General features: G+C 40.4%; 3 protein-coding genes across 4 annotated transcripts; 1 reads left to right on the top strand and 2 right to left on the bottom strand.

Moving 5' to 3' along the window:
* Positions 1 to 752: 752 nt before the first annotated feature.
* LOC115692566 (short-chain dehydrogenase TIC 32 B, chloroplastic) lies at positions 753 to 3,713 on the top strand. The gene is made up of 8 exons (XM_030619467.2): positions 753 to 1,087; positions 2,036 to 2,267; positions 2,361 to 2,440; positions 2,637 to 2,790; positions 2,871 to 2,949; positions 3,040 to 3,127; positions 3,279 to 3,325; positions 3,416 to 3,713. Exons 1-8 carry the CDS (start codon positions 859 to 861, stop codon positions 3,587 to 3,589), a joined length of 1,083 nt encoding a protein of 360 aa, XP_030475327.1. The 5' UTR covers positions 753 to 858; the 3' UTR covers positions 3,590 to 3,713.
* A 919-nt stretch (positions 3,714 to 4,632) lies between these two features.
* LOC115692571 (kinetochore protein SPC25 homolog) lies at positions 4,633 to 8,916 on the bottom strand. Of its 2 annotated transcripts, none has more exons than XM_030619487.2 (8): positions 8,584 to 8,916; positions 8,338 to 8,403; positions 8,010 to 8,156; positions 7,142 to 7,246; positions 6,974 to 7,063; positions 6,754 to 6,876; positions 6,302 to 6,530; positions 4,633 to 5,128 (listed from the first exon to the last, which is right to left on the bottom strand). In XM_030619487.2, exons 1-8 carry the CDS (start codon positions 8,741 to 8,743, stop codon positions 5,110 to 5,112), a joined length of 939 nt encoding a protein of 312 aa, XP_030475347.2. In that variant the 5' UTR covers positions 8,744 to 8,916; the 3' UTR covers positions 4,633 to 5,109. The 2 variants fall into 2 exon arrangements, with proteins under 2 accessions (XP_030475347.2, XP_030475340.2); XM_030619480.2 differs by having other exon boundaries at positions 7,142 to 7,255; positions 8,584 to 8,908.
* A 3,009-nt stretch (positions 8,917 to 11,925) lies between these two features.
* On the bottom strand, positions 11,926 to 15,397 carry LOC115692557 (uncharacterized). Its single transcript, XM_030619457.2, has 7 exons — positions 14,851 to 15,397; positions 14,656 to 14,742; positions 14,362 to 14,577; positions 13,681 to 13,845; positions 13,429 to 13,482; positions 13,168 to 13,314; positions 11,926 to 12,565 (listed from the first exon to the last, which is right to left on the bottom strand). Exons 1-7 carry the CDS (start codon positions 15,130 to 15,132, stop codon positions 12,188 to 12,190), a joined length of 1,329 nt encoding a protein of 442 aa, XP_030475317.1. The 5' UTR covers positions 15,133 to 15,397; the 3' UTR covers positions 11,926 to 12,187.
* Between the last annotated feature and the right edge of the window lie 3,845 nt (positions 15,398 to 19,242).

The raw sequence follows: 19,242 nt of genomic DNA, 5'->3' as shown, positions 1-19,242 counted from the left end.
AACCTAATTTTATTTGTTTCAAAAGGTGCATCATGAATTTATGGGCCAATCAGTGCGATGTACCTCCAAAACAGAGAGAAATAATCTAACTCTTAATCATCTTGTTTGCATGAATTATGAAGTTTTAAAACTTCATCAACAAGATATATATCTTGGTAAAGTTGGGAGAAGGCTTAAAAGTCCACTTACTCGATGCCTTTACAATGATCATATTTTTACCATTCAGATCCAAAATTAAGCATAATTCTCATATCATGATCTCAACGTTATCATTGCGTATGATTTTCCTGGAGCGTGTGAATGTGGCTCTCTATTTTTCCACGAGATCATAGCAATAAAGTCAAGTCATTTGGGAGACAAACTGCGCTCATGTCACATCCAACTAAATTTGAGATCTACAGTAAAAGGAACGTGTTCACAAATGATCTATTGACAATCTTTTACGTAATAGTTACGCATATTCGTTTTTTCCTCATAGATAGAAACAGTACCTAAAGAAAGAGGACACGAAATAATTATTATATATGAGTCGTTAGGAAAATGGTAAGGGTCATAGATAAGAGCAGACAGTAATTATTATGATGAGTATAAACGAGAAGACTGAGAATAGGAATGGAAGCATTTTCACATTGGCAACACCTTCATATACGTGTGTCTAAAAGCAATTAAGTGTGTCTATGGACCACAATGTATAATTTGTCTCTCAGCTGGGTCAAAAGACATTTCTCCAATGGGGCAGCAGAAGAAAAAGTGTCACTAACAAAAAGTGTGCTATGCGCTCTGACTTACTTAGGGTGGTGTGTTCATTGTTTGAGGCTTACGCCACAATACACATATTTGAGCTTGGTCAAACAATTGATGGACTATATTCAGAACATTATAAATCCGCTATATGTGCGTGGCTTCTCTCTGCTAAAACTGGTGTCTCGGTTTGTTGAGCTTTTGAGCTGCATCTTCATGAAGGAGACTTTGAGGTACTTAGCAGGAATTGCAGGCCCCAGTGGGTATGGCTCGAATGCCACGGCTGAGCAAGTCACTGTGGATTGTTCTTACTTGCTTCCTTCTCACCTCACTGCCATCATCACAGGTTGGTTGGTCTCTGATCACACTCTTGCTTGATCTTCATACAAAAAAAAAAAAGGAGTTCTCTTCTGCTTTCTTTTCTGTTCTTTGTTGGGGTGGGGAGGTTGTCCATTCCACTCTTTTGCTCCCAATGGGTTGGAGTGTGCTTCTGCTTCGAAAGATAATTCTCTTCTTGCTGACATGTTTTTCTTCTTCTTTCAAGAGGTTTTTTTGCTCTCTCTCTCTCTCTCTCTCTCTCTCCCTCCCTCCCTCCATATTCCGGGAAGAATATTGTATTGTTTCTTATGGTATTTTCACTGTTATGGGTTGGAGTCTGCTTCTGCTTTGAGAGATAATTCTCTACTTGCTTGACATGCTTTTCTTCTTCTTCCAAGAGGTTTTTTTTTTGTTCTCTCTCTCTCTCTCTCTCTCTCTCTCTCTCTCTCTCTCTCTCTCTCTCTCTCTCTCCATATTCAGGGAAGAATATTGTATTGTTTCTTCACTTTTATGGCCTTTTTCTCTATGAATTTCAAACATTTTGAGAGCAAATCTAATTTGGCTTCTAGATGGGTATAATATGTCCGGCCGAATCAGCGCCACAAACAGCTCTATCAACTATAACTATATTAAACGATATTGGTGTACATTAAGCTGCATTCAGATACTAATCTGGTAATGGAGAAGATGAGATGGATTACCAAAAAAATAGCAGACATGCTTAGTAATGGTCACGGATGTTGGTGGCTCTCTTATTTTGGGTTAAATGGGGGACGATATGGTTTTTTTCTCTGAGGATCTTTTTCCTTCATTTTCTTCACCAGATCTCTTGCTTTTTGTACCATATCTGCTAAGCCCAGCATGTGCCTTCCCCATTTTTCTCCTCCTTCATATTACAGATGTTATTAGACTGACATGCATGTTTTCCTACAACCCAAACTACTTGCTCTTATATATGTATTTTTGGGTCGTGAAGGGGCTACGTCAGGAATTGGAGCAGAAACATCAAGAGTGTTAGCAAAGAGAGGGGTCAGAATAGTAATACCAGCAAGGAACTTGAGAAAAGCAGCTGAAGTGAGGGACAAGATTTTGCAGGAATCTCCAAACGCCAAAATCATATTGTTGGAGATCGATCTCAGCTCCTTCACTTCCATTAAAAGATTCTGCGCTGAGTTCTTGTCTCTTGGACTGCCACTTAACATCCTTATGTAAGCTTCTTACTTTTTGCCTATAATCAATATTTCCACACTTGCATTTTATGTTTTCAAAAATGGTAATGGAAGATGCAAAATATTTTTCAGAAACAATGCAGGAGTATTCTCCCAAAAGTTGGAGTTTTCGGAAGAGAAGATTGAGATGACATTCGCAACAAATTACCTAGGTAATGAACGGTCTATCATCGACGAGTCGCAGACATTGCTAAATTCTCATCTTGATTCGCCTATTGATATATCAAAAACTCTTGGTATAACCAGGATAGTATCCAAGTTGAATCGATTATATACTAAGAACCTTCATTTTTCCAAATTGATTTACATTCTTAATCAGGTTCTGATTGAGGGAATTCATTTTGGCAGGACATTATCTACTGACAGAAATGCTACTAGAGAAAATGATAGAAACGGCATCACAATCAGGCGTAGAAGGAAGGATCATCAACGTTTCCTCAGTCATTCACAGCTGGGTAAAGAGAGACTCTTTCCGCTTCAACCAGATCATCAACCCCAAAATGTAAATGAAATCTGATTCCATTCAACTTCTCGGTAACATAAAAAAAGAAGCTAATTTCATCGATCCACTCGATCGTGCAGTTACAACGGCACGCGCGCATATGCTCAGTCGAAGTTAGCCAATGTTTTGCATGTCAAGGAAATGGCAAGACAGCTCAAGGTACAAACTCCACTAAAGAGTCTGAGAATCATTTCATGTTATTCTCATTCAATTGATCAATCAAGTCTCACACCAGAACTCACATGACAGGCAAGGAATGCCAGAGTTACCATTAATGCGGTCCATCCAGGCATAGTGAAGACTGGAATTGTCAGAGCACATAAAGGCTTTATTACAGGCAAGACTCATGTAAATGTAGCCGAATAAAATATATTTTCTATTCACTTGCCCAAAAAATTCCTAGTTTGTCACATAATTTATCTAATAATTCTACGATTACAACCCAAGAATATGAAGTAAACCTAATCAGTAAAGATTTCTCCATGCAGATTCCCTGTACTTCATTGCATCCAAGCTACTGAAGACTATATCTCAGGTTTGTGTTCACGATTCACATTTCGCGAGCGGGTGCGCAAAGAGAGTAATTCGGGTTCAATTGTAACAAGAGCTGTCTTTGTGATTGCAGGGAGCATCGACAACATGTTATGTTGCTCTGAGCCCCAAGACAGAAGGGATCAGTGGTAGATACTTTGCAGATTGTAATGAGAGTACCTGCTCCAGTCTAGCAAACGATGAACATGAAGCAAAGAAGCTATGGAAGCGGACAACTACATTGATCCAGAGACGACTCCGGCAATAGACAGATATTCGATGTACCTTTTGTAAAGTTACAGCAGTTAGGAGACGTGTACATAAGGTTATGTATTCAAGACTACAGAAGGCACACACAGCAGTAGGCTTATTGGTGGGGAAAGCAAAAGCAATTGAAAATAAAAGCTACTTTAGATAAGATGAAAACTCCATTTCCGTTCCTTGCAGACTTCCCTATGCGCAATTCTTCACCTGAAACTTACTCTGGATACAGCATAGTTCTCTCAATCTCCACCATCGAATCAAACAATGAGAACATTTTCACAGAATTTTCCCATACATCAAGTCCAAAGGAGATATGCAAGAACTGGTTACTTCATCGAATTGTATATGTTCAACATTTACATCAACATGGGTGGAAATTCCATAGCTAAAAGATACATATTCATGAGATGCAACTCGTTAAACATGAAGGGTTTTGGCAGCATTCACATGTAGTCAATGATATAAAAACCTAAAGAGTTAAAATAAAACTATGTTAGGCTTGCTTAAGCAGACATTTGTGGCATAAGCAAGCTCGGCATGTCATTTTCATCAAGAAATATAGGAAAGCTAAAGAGACAGGATTGTCGTGTAAATGATGATAAATGACTCGACCATACATGCCATTACTCAATCAACTCTCCATGCTTTTAACTTTTATCCTAAAACAAGCTTTGCTGTTTTTTTCCCTGTTGCTAGCTTTTCATGTCACAGGAAAACATCAAAGTCTCATTACAAGCCCTATGAGCTTACTAATCATCTTCCAGAAAGCCTCCATATTGACAGTAATAGAGTATACCCATGGATTTGAAACCACAAAGAACCTAATTTTAGTCGCTTAATATGCTCCACGATGAAACTCAATTCCTGAAAATTGTTCACCAAGATCAACAGCGTGCCTATTTTGATGCATTAATGTGAAAAGTAAATGTAGCTTCCTGACGTTGAATTATTAATAACATCTTATTGTCCAGATATTGTTTGTAATAGCCAAATCATTATAGAATAAAAAGTTAGAATATTAAAATGAATATGTCAATGCAAAGAACATGAACAAAGGGGGTTAGTATACAAAGTGAGATAGCAAGGAAGTTAAGGTTAATTAAGACGAACTACAAAGCACAATTCATGATAATTGGCAGTAAACAGCTTACAATCGTGTCTTGACATTAGTCAAAAAGAGCACATTCCCAACAAATACACAAGCTTACACTCCTAGATTCCAGGAAACTGCAGCAAGTAACCCAAGAGAATACAAGGCAATTGTAACACTCTGGCCCACAACTTTTTCTGTGATTATGCATCGCCTCGACATGTTCTTTTGGGTTAGACCAACTACATGGGTACCTCAAACCAAAAAATGGGGACCTCATACAGCCCGGTACGCCTCATAAGATGCTCCATTATGGGATGAATATTGTAAAATCTTCTCTTACACGTCAACTGTCAGGCAACCTCTCTCACTGATAACTCGACCATGTCACAAGATGTGACAAAGAAGGGATCTACAATTACTTGGAAAATGTCTCAATCCTTATTTCTTAACCTGAAATAGAGCAACAATCATGGAGTGTCATAAAACAGGAACAAAATCTCATGAGAAATTCCAAATTTTTAAGGTGGGGACGAGGAAATGAAGTCAAACTAACAGAAAATCGAAATTTTTCATTCACATAATGTTAGCCTTCGGCAAGGTTAGTATTTTGTTTTAACAAGGACCAGTGCAACCATGACAAAAGTGTAATGACATAGGAAGTCCATGAACTTTTTCTAGTTATTCAATGTGGTCCTGGGACTTTTTCTGTTCCATTTAGTTCCTAAACTATTCAAAATTAATTCAATGTCGTCCTTCCTTCATCCTAGTCACGTGCTTTCGGCTACGTAGCATGCCACCTCAGCGGTGAGTTGACAAAAATAGTAACGTGGGAGCCACCTCATTTCTTTTTTCCTACTCTTGTATTTCCATTTTTTTTCTCTTCTTCTTCTTCTTCTTCTTCTTCTTCAAAAGCTTATTTGTAACAAAGCCAACTAAGGTACCACCTCCTTTATCCGAAAGTACGAATATGAACAATCAAACCTATTAAATGCAAAACGTCTTGCACGAACAGCCATCTCATTGAAAAATGGCCCCCAACCCACTATTCCCAGTTTTTATCCACCACCAAATCGATAAACACACATCATCTCACTTTGCCTTGCACTTTTTAAAATTACAAGTAATTCCCATCCTATTTCTTGACTGGTAAACGAAAGCTCCAAAAGTACTAAACCAAGCACCCTAAGAAACAACCAAATGACCGAACCAATAGCCATCACCAGTCTCATATATTACCACTAACTTCCACATGGTGGCTAGCAGTTGAGCATTTCTCCCGCTTAATCATTTACAATAACAAAATAAAAATCTTGATCACACATCTCATCCATTTTTTAGAATTTGTAGAGGTACTCCTATATATGAGAGTATTTCACACAATTCATAAATGTAAAGCTACTCCTCAAAATAATCACTACTTGTTAAGTATGAATGTTTTGAGCTCACCTTGATGTTAAAAGTTTCAAACCGATAACAAGTAGAAGTTATCAATTTGGTTTTAGTTTTTTCTTTTTTCTTTATTGAAATGTAGTTCAAATTGAACCAAACTGAACAACGAATGACCCTAAAGTATCTCCTAGCAACTCAAATAGACATAACATGGAAAGTTCTATCCAAGAATACCTTCGAGATGACCGGCGAAGAGATGATGCAGATCCTGAAGATGTTGCTATTCTAGTGCTTGTACCGCGGTTCACTTTTTTAATGTTTCTATCACCTTCCCCATATTCAGCTTCATAATATTTCTTCCTTGCTGGGGACTCACTAATTTCAGTTGAAACTGAGGTAACTGGAGCAGACAGAGAATTTATTGAATACTCTTGATGAACTGTGGTATTTGATGGTGAGGTTCCTGTATATCGTGAATATAGTATATTTGCGTTAGCGCAAAATCCACATTGAAAGAAACATACGCACGAGTAGTCAAATATCACAGAATGATAATAGATGAAGTCGGGATACATGCTGGTGTTTGCTGTTCAGATCTATAGGCAAAAGGTCTGACATGTGTTGACAGTGGCAAAAGTCAACTTCATATGCATAACATGTAAAGGAAACAAGAGAGAAATATTTACCCTGTGCTGCAAATTCTTGAAACTTCCTTCTCATAATCCTCACAAACTTGTATAGATCATTGCTTTTGTTCAACTCATGGATCAATTCTTTCGTGCCATCCAATGGGGGATCGCATTCCAATACTAAGACAATCCAGCAACAGAAAAAAAGTGGGTAAGCAACTTCGCCTATGGTTTAGATGTCCAAGCATAACATCCAATACCAACAACCAAGCCTTACATGTATACGTGTCATTTGCATGGCGAATGGTGAAAAGGTACACGTTGTGTGGACTTTTTATGTCGATATTATCAAACATGAAGGTCACCCCTACAATAACATTCGAAGTCATGAGACCAATCACGCAAGATAAAGAAATAACAGTGCCATCCTAGTGCTTGCATTTACCATTTCCACCTTCAATTTGAAAACCAAGAACCTTATTGTACCAAGAAATTGCCTCTTGTATATCCCCCTTTTGTCCCATTTTCTGTTCATTCTTTTCTTCAAATGCTGTCAAAGCTTTCAATGAACAGAATAACGAGCAATTAGATGGAGAGAGGATCGATATTTTAAAGGAAATGAGAAACACTTAACAGTAGCAACAAATCATTATTATACTAAAATAACCAGAAAGAAACAAAGAAAATCAGTTAGAGAACACAATAACAGGAATGTTGCAACACATCTTGAACTTTTCTTTGTCCGGCTGTGTTGCATTGGTCTTCAGGTTCAAAGTTACATATCTATAATAGGAAATACATGTGAGTTGTTTGATACCTGTCAAAATGCAATAACATGTTTAATCTAACAGAGGATTCACATCAGGTCCTTTAAGGCCAAAATGATGAGAAGAACAAAAACCGAGCGTTATGAATTTGAATATTCAAGCCAATGGCTAAATGCCAAAGCCAACATTTATACAAATGCAATACGTCAATACAGACAAAGGAAAATGGGGGCATTCTATGGGATATTGGCTGCACCTAATGCTTATGAGACGCAAGTGCACATTTTGCATTTCCAGGAGAAGTTGTCCTGATGAAATCATTACAATAACAATGTTCCTGTTTCAACCTTCCTTTGCATCTTTCCAGGATAAGCAGGCCTAGCAACACAACTATTTCCAAGTAGTATCCTCTACACAGTACACACACAATTCTGACACAAGGGTCAGAGTCAAAAAGCTAAGTAGTGACCAAACCTTTACAGAACTGCACCTCACGATTCTGCTGACCGCACTCAGAGAAGATAAAAACAGAGATAAAGGGCATACCGATCAATTCTTGGGATACGATTGCAGCGCACTTATCCCTCCTCGACTTCTGGTCCTGCAAGGATCTCCTAAGATTCTCTTGCCTAGATTTTACGGCACAGATGGAGTCCATAATCGCCATCCGCTTGGCCTCAGTACGAGTCTTAACTACACAAAGTCAGATACGGATATTCAGCGAGCCACAAAAAACCGTACTCCCATGGGTTACCAATTGTTTAACAGGGCAATGGGGAGAAGACTCTGAGTTCGACGCAGCCAAAGCATTTGCTTACGACAGGAGAGCAACCAAAGCATCTAACCCAGAAGACCAGGACAGTCGAAAGCAAACCTGCGAGAGCTTTGACGAGCTCATCCTCCTCTTCTTTCAAGCTGCTCTTCAACTTCGATAGTCTTCCTGCGACAGGAACAAAAAAGAGCGGAACTTGATCTCGAATTGCCCGATTTTAATCCCAAAAAACCACATCGAATCGCCACAGAAGCAACCCCTCAATCCCCTCCGAAACCCTAGCCTAGAATGGGCGCGAATGACGGTACGGTACCGTTCTGAGAACCAAGGAACGAAGACAAGACGGACCTTGATCCTGGACGGTTTCCTGCGCTCTGGCCTTCGTGGACTGCAGCGAGTCCAGGAACGACGCCGCGAACGCGTCGATCTTGCGCTGCTCGGCGGAGATCTCCGCCTCGCACGCCAGCCGCAGGGTCTCCATCTTCGCCCGCACCGATTCCCCTTGCATCGTCGTCGTCCCCACGGAGCGATACACAGAGAGAGAGAGAGAGAGAGAGAGATTGGAATGTGCTTCCGGCTCTCAGCCCGCCATTTCTGCTTTCAAGTTCAAATACGAGAAGCCAAAGATGACTTGCAGAAATAAACGGCAAAAAGGCCAGAAAGCGACGGTTGAAACGGGGACAAACACCGACTTCTCGGGAGCGTGCGAGTGACTCGGTCAGTTGGAATCGCTGAGTCGGGATAAACCGAATTTGCTCTCTTTTGTCGCACGATTCATGCTATTGCTGCTAACCGGAACTTATAGCTGATCTTAGGATGGAATGTCGTCCATATGGCCATGTGATAAAAGATGTGATGTCCCAAAAAGTTGAGATTGTTGTAGGGCCGGGGGGTCTTGCTAGGCCCGCCCTAGCTCGGTCACGATAGATCAGAAGGACAAAACGGGCGGATATAAGTAGGCATCTCCATGTTGGACTCGTTTCAATACATTCACTTTCGATCGCTTTTTACGGTAAAAGTGTGGTATCTATTTTTCAATCACTATCAAATTTGGGCAAAAAAAAAAAAACAAAGAAGAATCGGACCCAGTGCTATGCACGGGTTCTCGGGCTTGGCCATTGATCAAGCCTTTTGGATAATAAGGCGGATTCCGGTCAAATTGCATCGGAATGCCAATGAATGTAAAATTTTTGTTCAAAGTGCCAAAGGACACGAAAGTCTAGTGGCTATTTTATTAGTGGAATTTTACTCCTTTGAGAGGAACTACGGGTGCGTTTGCTTCAGCATTCCCAAGGGGCTTCGGGGGAATGCAAATACCTTTAACTCAAAGCCCCTTGGTGAAATGCAAATTGCATTTGGTAAAAACTCCTTTGTGAAGTTACTTTTGCTCAAGTAATATTTGGCAAATCTTATTTTATAAAGGGCTTTGGGATTTTTTTTTATTAAAAAAAAAAAAGCTTACCCTTCACCGGAGCCGCTGATGGGCTATAGCTGTCGGCTAGCCAGATCTGGCGCCGGCAGCCATCGCCCAAGGTCGGGCCGCTCGAAAATTGGAATCGGGACCTGGATCGGTTCCCTTAGAAGTCACCGGTTCCGGGCGGTTCCCGATTTTTTTGCACACCCCTTCTCAGAAGTACCTAAACAAGAAGACTTTTTCTTACATTATTATATTTATGTTTTTACTCCAATCTTAAGAATTTATTGCAAATTGCCCCTCCATAGAAAATGATCAAAAATGAAATTGCTTCCTTCTCTTTTAACTTCTTGCAAATTCCTCCTTCATCTTACAAAATTCGCAGTCAACCGCTGTTAGTTTTCCTGCCCAAACGTGCAATGCTATCCATGCGAAACTTGAATTGGCCTTTTCTATCTTTCATGACCAAAATGCTTGACTCGGTTGACTTATAATAAAAGAAACTCACCCTAATCCTTCTCATGGAATTATTAGCTAAATCCTTTGGAAAGGGAGGGAGTTCTTCATCTCATTGGTGCCTAACTTGGTGCAAATTCTTTCCAATTACATAAATCAATCTAAAGCCAACCCTTAAAAGTCAATTTAAATTACAAAAGTGCTACCTTAAATGAAAATCAGTCTCACACTAGTAGATTCCGTTCGAATGAATATAGTAGTATTGCATCGTAACTGAGTCAAGTTTTACCAACGATGAGATGTGCATCAACAAGTCAGTTGGAGCTATACATAAAGACAGCCCCAAGAAGTTGATTGAGTGAATAAGCATTTGCTTTCAATGCAGCAAATCATGAATTCAAATAACAATATCTTTTATTTATAGTAACCTTGAGTCTCTTTTGTCACCCTGTGGATAGAGCCTTATTCAACGAATACTCATAGGCAAGGCGATCTATGTGCATACTCCAAAAGGTATCTATGAGATATGTTTCCAAATATATTCTATGAGGTGCGTAGGAAAACATTTTTAAAGTATCTCATTTCACGGTTATTGCTATAGTGAAGAAGTTGCACAAAAAATGGATGGAGCGTTAAATGAAAGTTTCCAGGGTTATGTATACCGGTAGAAAATTCGACAGTAAACATGTATCGCGGCAAAAATTTTGGGGGATTATTTTGGATAATTTTTTCCCTTAGGAACTAGTACTACCGAAAGTCAGAGAGAGAACCTGCCAAAAAATCAGGGGCCACTTTGCTATAAAGAAATCTCGTTTAAGGAGTCGGATAAGCCTTGGGCTTTTAACATTCCCAATGCTGACTTTCGGCCGAAAGTTAATTGGAAATGTTGGAAAGAAGTGGGAGTTGGAAAAGTCGGCATTGCAAATGCTTTCAATGCTCAAAGCTTAAAGCTGGCCGACAACCTGGGCTTTTAACACCCCAATCGACTTTCGGCCAAAAGTTAATTGGAGCAAAGGAGGAAGGGGCTCCAATGAGATATGTTGATTTGGGCCTGACCACAAGATATTGGGACTTTTGGGCCGAGTCTGGCCTTCTCACAACTTCTCACATTTGCCAGATTGGCCTAATTAAGCCCAACAAGCAAAACAGCTAATCCTAAATAGTTTTCAAAAGCAATTTGCATTTGCCCCACCATAGCTAATTAGCAAGACAACAAGAACAATGCAGAAAGAAAGAAAAAGATAATGGGCCTTTCGCTTGCCTTTCCACGTAAAAGAGCATCATTCTCCCATCTTTTGTCACTGGCGAACCCCAATAACATTCACAGAAGCCCCACCACAGATGCAAGTTACTGCATTTCAAATGGTAGGGAAGACGAGCGCAACTTTCTCTTTTCCAGTCAAGTCAAATTGTGAGAATGCGAGCCTGCTTTTCTTTGGCCAAAAAGAATAGACAAGAGCTTCCCTCATGCAAGCTTCCTTTGTGGTCTCTCTCTTCTCAAATGAAGGAAAAGGACAGGACTTTGTTTTGGTAAGACAAAAGCTGGGTTGGCAAGGACCCTTCTTTGCTTATGCCTGTTGTTGTTCTGGGGTTGACTGCAATCTCATTTATTGTTGCGTTGCAAATATATCCATAAAGATATGTCTACTGAGATGCATTTTATTATGTCATCTAACACAGCTGAAAACTGTTCTGCAAGTTAGGATGTATTTAAATGTTGCAGAGAAGGCCCACTGACCATGTCTGGTAAGGAGATTAAAGAGAGAGAGAGAGAGAGAGAGAGAGAGAGAGAGAGAGAGAGAGAGAGAGAGATTACAAAAGGTCCAAGATAAATCAGCTATTATTATTAACACTCAATAGCTCGAAGATATACATAATTGCCAAAACTGGGATCATCCAATCAGCAAGCTGTCAGGGAAAACAAAAGAACCATGTAAATTTTGTAGCAATACCAACTCAAACCATGTGATGCCTAGGGAAGAAAAAAAGATAAATTTATCTGAAAGCGAAATGGCTAACAGCTTAAGCAAGAAAGAAGGAAGAAAAAGGAAAAACTCTACAATTTGAGTCATTCTGATCTGATCATGGACATCTCACATTTCTTCCAGGACCTCCATAGTAAAAGTAAGTCCCCCAAACTCTGTTCCTCCCTTGGCTCACGTCGTAGCAGTTCGGGTGATCGGCCAAAATGCGTAGGTTTGACGGAGGGATCAGGCTGTTGTCCCAATCCACGACTTGTAAGTTCCGAAAGTACGATGACCTCTTGAACCCTTCACCGGCGAAATGGCCACTGCCCATCTGCGTGGAGGTGTGGTAGCCTCTCGATCTGGTGTTGACGATTTCACCTCCGAATTGCACCATGTTCGCGTGGCTTCTCAAGTGACTGAACAAGTATGCTGGCCAGTATCCCACAAGTAGGCCTGAACCAAATTGGAGCCACCAGTGTCCGTGCTTTGGATCCTGCAAATAGTGCATTGGCATCATTGGTCTTGAGAGTGAATCTTTTGGATAATTAATCGACATTAGTGGGGTCTAATCATATGATTTGCTACTTTATTGTAATAGCATTAATTAGCTCTTCTTGATGGATCTAGTTCATTATCTTTGCTCATGTGCAGAGGGGGAAAAAATCAGGAGCCCACGTGAAGTGTTTTGCAGTTGTGACTGAAAAAAACAAATAGAATCTTACAAAAAGATTAAAATGCTAATGAAAGGTGGAAGAGCTATGCCAGAAAGCTGATTAACTAGCGTGGTCAACTTCATTTATTTAAAAGTGGGACTCATGATGGATCTCCTCAGCACATTTAGCAACAGTGGAACTCTTGTTAGATAATTGCTACTGACCGTGCAGAGATTCGCCATATTAATCAAGTCTTAATTTTAAAGTGTAGGCAAAATATTTTATCTACCCCTAAAGAAGTCTAGAGCAGACTATCTACTTCTACGTCCAAAAAAAAAAAAAAAGACTATCTACTTCACAAGTTATTTCAAAATTATAAAGAATCTCAAGTTGAAAGCCAAAAAGCTCCATGTATACATCGAAATAACGGCATTCAGTTTACCTTCCAAACCATTACACTAATGTCAAATTGTCTGCCGTTGTAAGAAGACCTCGGCGAGATAGCGGCTCCAATAGCGATCCTTCTGTTTGTCTGAACAAAGCCTGAGCACAGTAGGTTGTAGCAGCCAGTTGCTTGGTATGCATCTGTCTGCAAATTGTTCGCCTCTCAGTTCCTTTTCAAATTTCTTATTTACATAATTAACGAAAAGATATAATTCGACTGATTTCTTGTGTCAGATCGACCTAGCCAGATGATACTTACAGTCCAATAAGTGAAGAACCTTGGGTAGTTATCTCCATATAATTCCGGGCTAACCTGATTGTAGAGAATGTTCAGATAATTCATCAGTAACAAACAATAATTTCGGGCTAAACTGATCCTTCAAATCTGTGTCAAACATTAACATTTTCATTTTTCCAGGCCTTCATAGAAAATTAGAGTTATTCTCTAGTGTTTGTGGTCTGGTTTACAGAATGCAGAGAAAAATAGCAATGAATGATCAAATACACTTGCCTGCCATCCGGCTTCGATTGTGTTAAGGTCATTGCCAAAGGAACCTGAAATTACCCATATTTGCGATAAGCTAAACTCATACTCGTCGGTGACACGGGGTGCCCACACGTTTATGCTCGCTTTGGCTCCATAGAATTGGTCCCCATTCACGTACACAACTGCATGCTGTAATAAGGAAAGCAATTCTTTAGATTCCTGCTTTATAAAATGCTACTAATCCAAAGAACGACTATTGAAGTTATTAATTGTTTTGGATCAAAGGTTGTTAGGCCGTAACTTCAATCAATTAATGCATGGTCCTCTTTTCAATAATGGGATTTTAAGTTTTCAAACGGCTCAATGTAGACAGTTCAATAATCTGATGATTGGTGCCAAACAATAGTTTCCATTCATGTAAAACTAGATTTAGTAGTAAGCAACAAATGCCTAAAAAGGTATATTCAGCTGTATGAAGGATAAAAATTCAAAAAAGAAGACAAACACAATGTGTTTTATCCTTTGCTGATTATGAAGGAATGTTTCCAACAGTACCAAAGCCTGAAACTTCTTTTTTGTTGAGGAATGTTTCTGATAGTTGGAAAAACAGAGACTTCTGCAATCTTTCTTGTTTATCATATCTGAGTTCATTATTGACAGTTTCACACAGACAGCAAAACGCTGCGTGAGCAGGGACTCGCTCACCTCATGACCACTGCCTGCTGAGTCCCTCCTCACATTTCTCCCCAGCTTCCTTCCAAACCTTCTAATGGAACTTGCCCTGAGCATGTCTCTCTCTGTGGTTCTTCTGATTGGAATTGTTCCTTCTGGGCATGACTCACCTGCCTCGGCCCATAGCTGAAAACCATCTGCGATTTCATCTGCGGTTGAGTCATTGCCCTTTGGCCTCTCCGGTGGATCCTGTAGAATCCCAATTATTCAGACTCAAATCTTCCACCTTTAATTTATTTGGTGAATTGATAAAAGGTGAAGTAGTACCAGTGGTTTCTGCCCTTTGAGCTGAGGGTGGTCAAAAGCAGGTTGAAGATGAGTAAGCACACAGTCTATCAAATCGCCATCTGGGCTCTGCCAAAAAGAAAAGCAAAATAAATGAAACGGCATTGCTGAGCCAAATGCTCTATCAAGAAAGACCAGAGAATTAGTAGAAACTACGGAAAAAAAAAAGAAAAAAACCTGAATGGTCTTCACCGCAGGTTTATTGATTTTCTTGAGATAAAAGTGGACTTTCTTCAGCTTGTGCAGCTCGTTATATGGATGGAAAGTTTGGTTGACTGGTGGTTTGTTAATGGACTCTGCTGCTGTTGCAGGCTGTGAAAGAACAGGGCTTAGTAAACAAAGAGCAATGAACGAAGAGACCAACATGGGCATGATCCGAGGAGGAGGAGAAGGAGGAGGGGAAAGTGCCAATTTTGAGGAATGTTTTGACTGAGAAAAAGAGTGTTGTTGGGTTCGCATGACTGGGGTGGTGTTGTCCTGTTGTGCGATGATAAGCACATGACAGGAAAAATTCAAAACAGAGAGGAATGATAAGTGTTCATGTCCATGCGAAACAGAGGAACATCGAAAGAGTGCAGAGAAAGAATAGTCCTCTGCCTCATCGTTTTCACAATATTAAAACACCCCCCCCTCTCTCTCTCCCTCTCTTCAGAATCTGGTGTTTTGGTTTTATGCTTCTGACACCGGAGAAACTTGAGGCAGGAGCGCATTAAAAAATGGGGAATGCGAGGAGCTCAACTGCATCGTAGTTTTACCCATAATTGGGAGTTCAAGACAGACCCATCTCTTGTTCTGTATGTGACCATAGAGTTGAGAAAATTTACAGGATGGCAGGAACGGAAAATCACACTGTTGTTTTCAGTACATTTTGCGAAAGGGAAAGATTGGGCAAGAACTAGGGACAGCCGACAATTCAATCTCACATCGAAGCACCGTAAAAACACTGTCGAAATAAAAATGTGAGCTTGGCGTAGATTAATGTTCCGTCAACATCGAAAGTATGCTAGCTGCAACCGTCATGAATATGAGCATTATGGGTTATAAAAGGTGGACCGTCTCGCGCTCGTATAAAGAGCATAATCAATCGATTTTCTCTATCTAAGAGGTCATTTGATATAGCTTTCGTCCAGTAGTTTCAGCTGTGAAAGCGAACACCGCTGCTTTTAGGTATTTCAGAGAATTATCTTGACAGGTACAATCCCGTAAGGTTAACAAATTCCCATAGATACTTATTGATATTTTCACACATCGATTGTAAGGTCACCAAATAAAAAGGGAATTTTTAATCTTATAATCACCTTACATTTGCCTCTCGTGGCAATGTTCTGTAGTCAAGATGAGACCTCAGCATGTGCAGGGGCACGATTTCTCCTTCCTAAACCGTGTTATAGTTCAAAAACTTTCTGGTCATAACCCCGGAAATTCAAAGTCAAAGTTCCATGAAAGTTCACCGGAGGCGAATGATGAGGTGGGCCCGGGGTGGCCCCCACCACCCTAATTGAACAGGGCCCCCCCGGTCCCACCCGACCTGACAACACTCTGATGTCATGGTCCACCTAAGCAACAAGGGCCCGTACAGAGGCCCATTAATTACGTCATAAATAACTCTCTGCAGAGTAGCAAGCCTGGCTAATTAATGAGATTAGCTGGAGTTGCACCAATATGGTGGGTTCCCTGACTTCTCACATTTAGCAATTTAGCACGCCCTACTGATATTTCCCTCGTGACTCTTTGGGCACCTTAGAGATCTTTCTTGAAAATGGCATAAAAGACGAAATAAATGGACCTCGTGTATAGGGGTATGCTAATGTATGGGGATTCTTTCGATTTCCGTTTTTCTTGCTAGAGTTCTTCGGACAACTCAGAATTAGAAATATATACAGTTGGATGTCGGATAGAAAAGATAAACCGCTGAATAGATCCGATCGGTTCAATTTGTGCCCGATTCTAAGAGCTAGAAACCGGTCCCCCCCTGAATAGGGTTTCTAATACGTGACTCGAACTGACCTACCGACAGATTTTGAGTAAGTTTTCCCTTTCAAAAAATAATTAATGTTAAACCTAATTTATCTGCAATTATCAGTGACGAATTTCACTTCTATGTCCCATTTTGTAAGGCTAGGATCAGTCAATTGAAATTTTGAGTTCGACAAAATTCACAATTTTTACAGTGGAACCAGGACCCAATTGGTTCTAGGACCGATCGGTGCCAAAAAAGCATAAACAAATTAAATAAATTCCTTTTGTTAAGAAACATGCGTATGCCTATGTGGGGGCGGAAAAGCCCCTCGGCCTAAATTCTGGTTTACCTTTCCTTTTTTTTAAGGTCCCGAGTGATGATGTTTGCCACTTTCCAAAGACTTGCCAACTTGTAATTCCTAATTTATCCATTGCAAGAAAAAAGATAGTATACAAAGTACATTCGGCCTCTTTAATTCGCTAGTGATATCAACGTGTTGTCGGGAAAATTTCAAATTAGGGCCGAAGTGGCTAAATTGGTCTCGGATAAGGGCTCGAGCTCGCGGGCCGGCTTGTTCCGGCAGCTAGAGCAGGGGCAATTTTGTCCAAAATTTTCTGATTTTGCCCAAATTGAAGCTAAGGTTTGTGTGGAGTTTGTCGACTAGTTGAAGAATTGCCAAGAACCTTTACTTGAGATTAAACTGGCCACTCCAGGTGAATCCTTCTTCGAGAAAACGATTGATTTGGGTTATTTTAAAAATTTTCCTGATGTCAATTTTACATGTTTGCGATAAAAATGATGCGTAAAAAAATCGATTTCTCCCATACTTATAGTGCTTTGATTAGGATGAACTATGAATGAATTGAAGGGAATAAAACCAAGATAAATACGAATAAAAATTAAGGAATCGGAAGGAAAATCAAAACATATATTTTTTTTGTCTCACTCCTCTCTACTATATACATGTGTGTGCGATGCTCATGAGAATTGAATCCCGATCCGGAATTCTCCAGCCCTACCTTCAGTCTCTTCGTTAGTAGGGCCGCATGCCTGTGTTGGCAAGGATAATCGATATTCGACTCACCATGTTTTTTTTTTTTTCTTGGTTGAGAAAAATAGGTAGTACGTGCACTGTCACTCGTTCATGCTGTACATAAAAACGAAAGGACATATGTTTTTGAGGAATAATGGAGGAATAGGATCGGTCCCGCTTTTGGGCTCCCCATGGAGCAGGCCGTCATGATGTAGTTAGATTTAATATGATCTCCAGTGGAACCACCGCACCACCTTTTTATAAAGTTGGAATTGATTATATTCCCTCCCCACTCACCCTAGAATATGAATATTTTTCTTCCCCTCCTCTTTTGTTTGTCTTTTTGTCTTTTCTATTTTCTTCTTTTATCTTCTCGAGATATATTCGGTTGTGTCATTTTGGATGCTCGCCTATTTCCGATGATAGGCATTAGAGAAGAATTCGAATTCCATAGTCATGGGAGATAAGAATACGTGGAAGAGAGGGAAAGAGTATCAGAAAAGTCCTAAACTTATTGTATTGATGTCAATTTGGCTCTGAATCTTTTTTTTTGTGCCAATTTAGTTCTAAATCTTTTAACGTAGTACCAGTTCAGTCCTTCCAGCTAATTTTTGGCCGGATATTGCTAACGTGGACACTGGCCGGCCTACATGGCACGGCCGGCGCTAACGTGAATAACTTTTAATAATTTTCTTATTTTCTTGTTTTTCATTTATTAATTTTTTTTCTTTTCTTTCTTTTTTTCCCCTCCCTTCTTCCTCCAACCGGTTGCCGGACCTTGGCAATTGGCCAGAGGCCAGGGCCGACCACTGGCGAGACTTGCCCTCGCCGAATGGCCACGAGGGCGACCTCGCGCTAGGCTGGTGAGGCTCAAGCCCTCTCTAGAGGCCCCGAGGGCGAGGGCAAGTCTCGTCAGCAGCCAGCGAGGTCAACCTCGCTGGCCCTAGGCTCTGGCCGGTTGCCGAGGTCCAGCGACCAGCCAAAGGAAGAAGGGAGGGGAGGAAAAAAAGAAAAAGAAAGAAAAAAAAAAGGAAAAGAAAAAATAATAAATATAAAAATATTATTAAAAGTTGTCCACGTCAGCATCAGCCGTGCCATGTAGGTTGATCGGTGTCCACGTCAGCAATATCTAGCCAAAATTAGTCAGAATGACTAAATTGGTACTATGTCAAAAGGTTTAAGACTAAATTGGCAAAAATATAATAGGTTATGGACTTTTCTAACACTTTTCCCCGGAAGAGAGAATTGGGTGATTTTGGGAAAAAACCACTAAAAACCCCAAACTTTACCACTTGTGACATATTTACCCCGAACTTTTTTTTGTGTCATGAAAAACCCCAAACTATGCAACTTGTGACACATTTACCCCAATATACTATAGCCTAGGGCATTTTAGTCTTTTTCCCTTTTTCTATTTTTTTCTGCTTTTTTTTTTCTTTTTTCCGGCAGGGGCTGCCCTCGCCGGCGAGGTCTCCGGCGACCTCGCCGGAGAGGGCAAGGGACCCTTGCCCCGCCCAAGCGAGGGCTGCCCTCGCTAGCGTTAGGCGAGCGGCCCCTCGCCTCGCCGGCGTCGGGC

This window comes from Syzygium oleosum, unplaced genomic scaffold, assembly GCF_021117445.2.
Source record: "Syzygium oleosum isolate NSW1041296 unplaced genomic scaffold, Sole_v2.1 Sole_v2.09, whole genome shotgun sequence".
NCBI lineage: Eukaryota > Viridiplantae > Streptophyta > Magnoliopsida > Myrtales > Myrtaceae > Syzygium > Syzygium oleosum.
The sequence above is the reverse complement of the archived record's forward strand: the minus strand, read 5'-3'. Positions and strand labels throughout refer to the sequence as shown.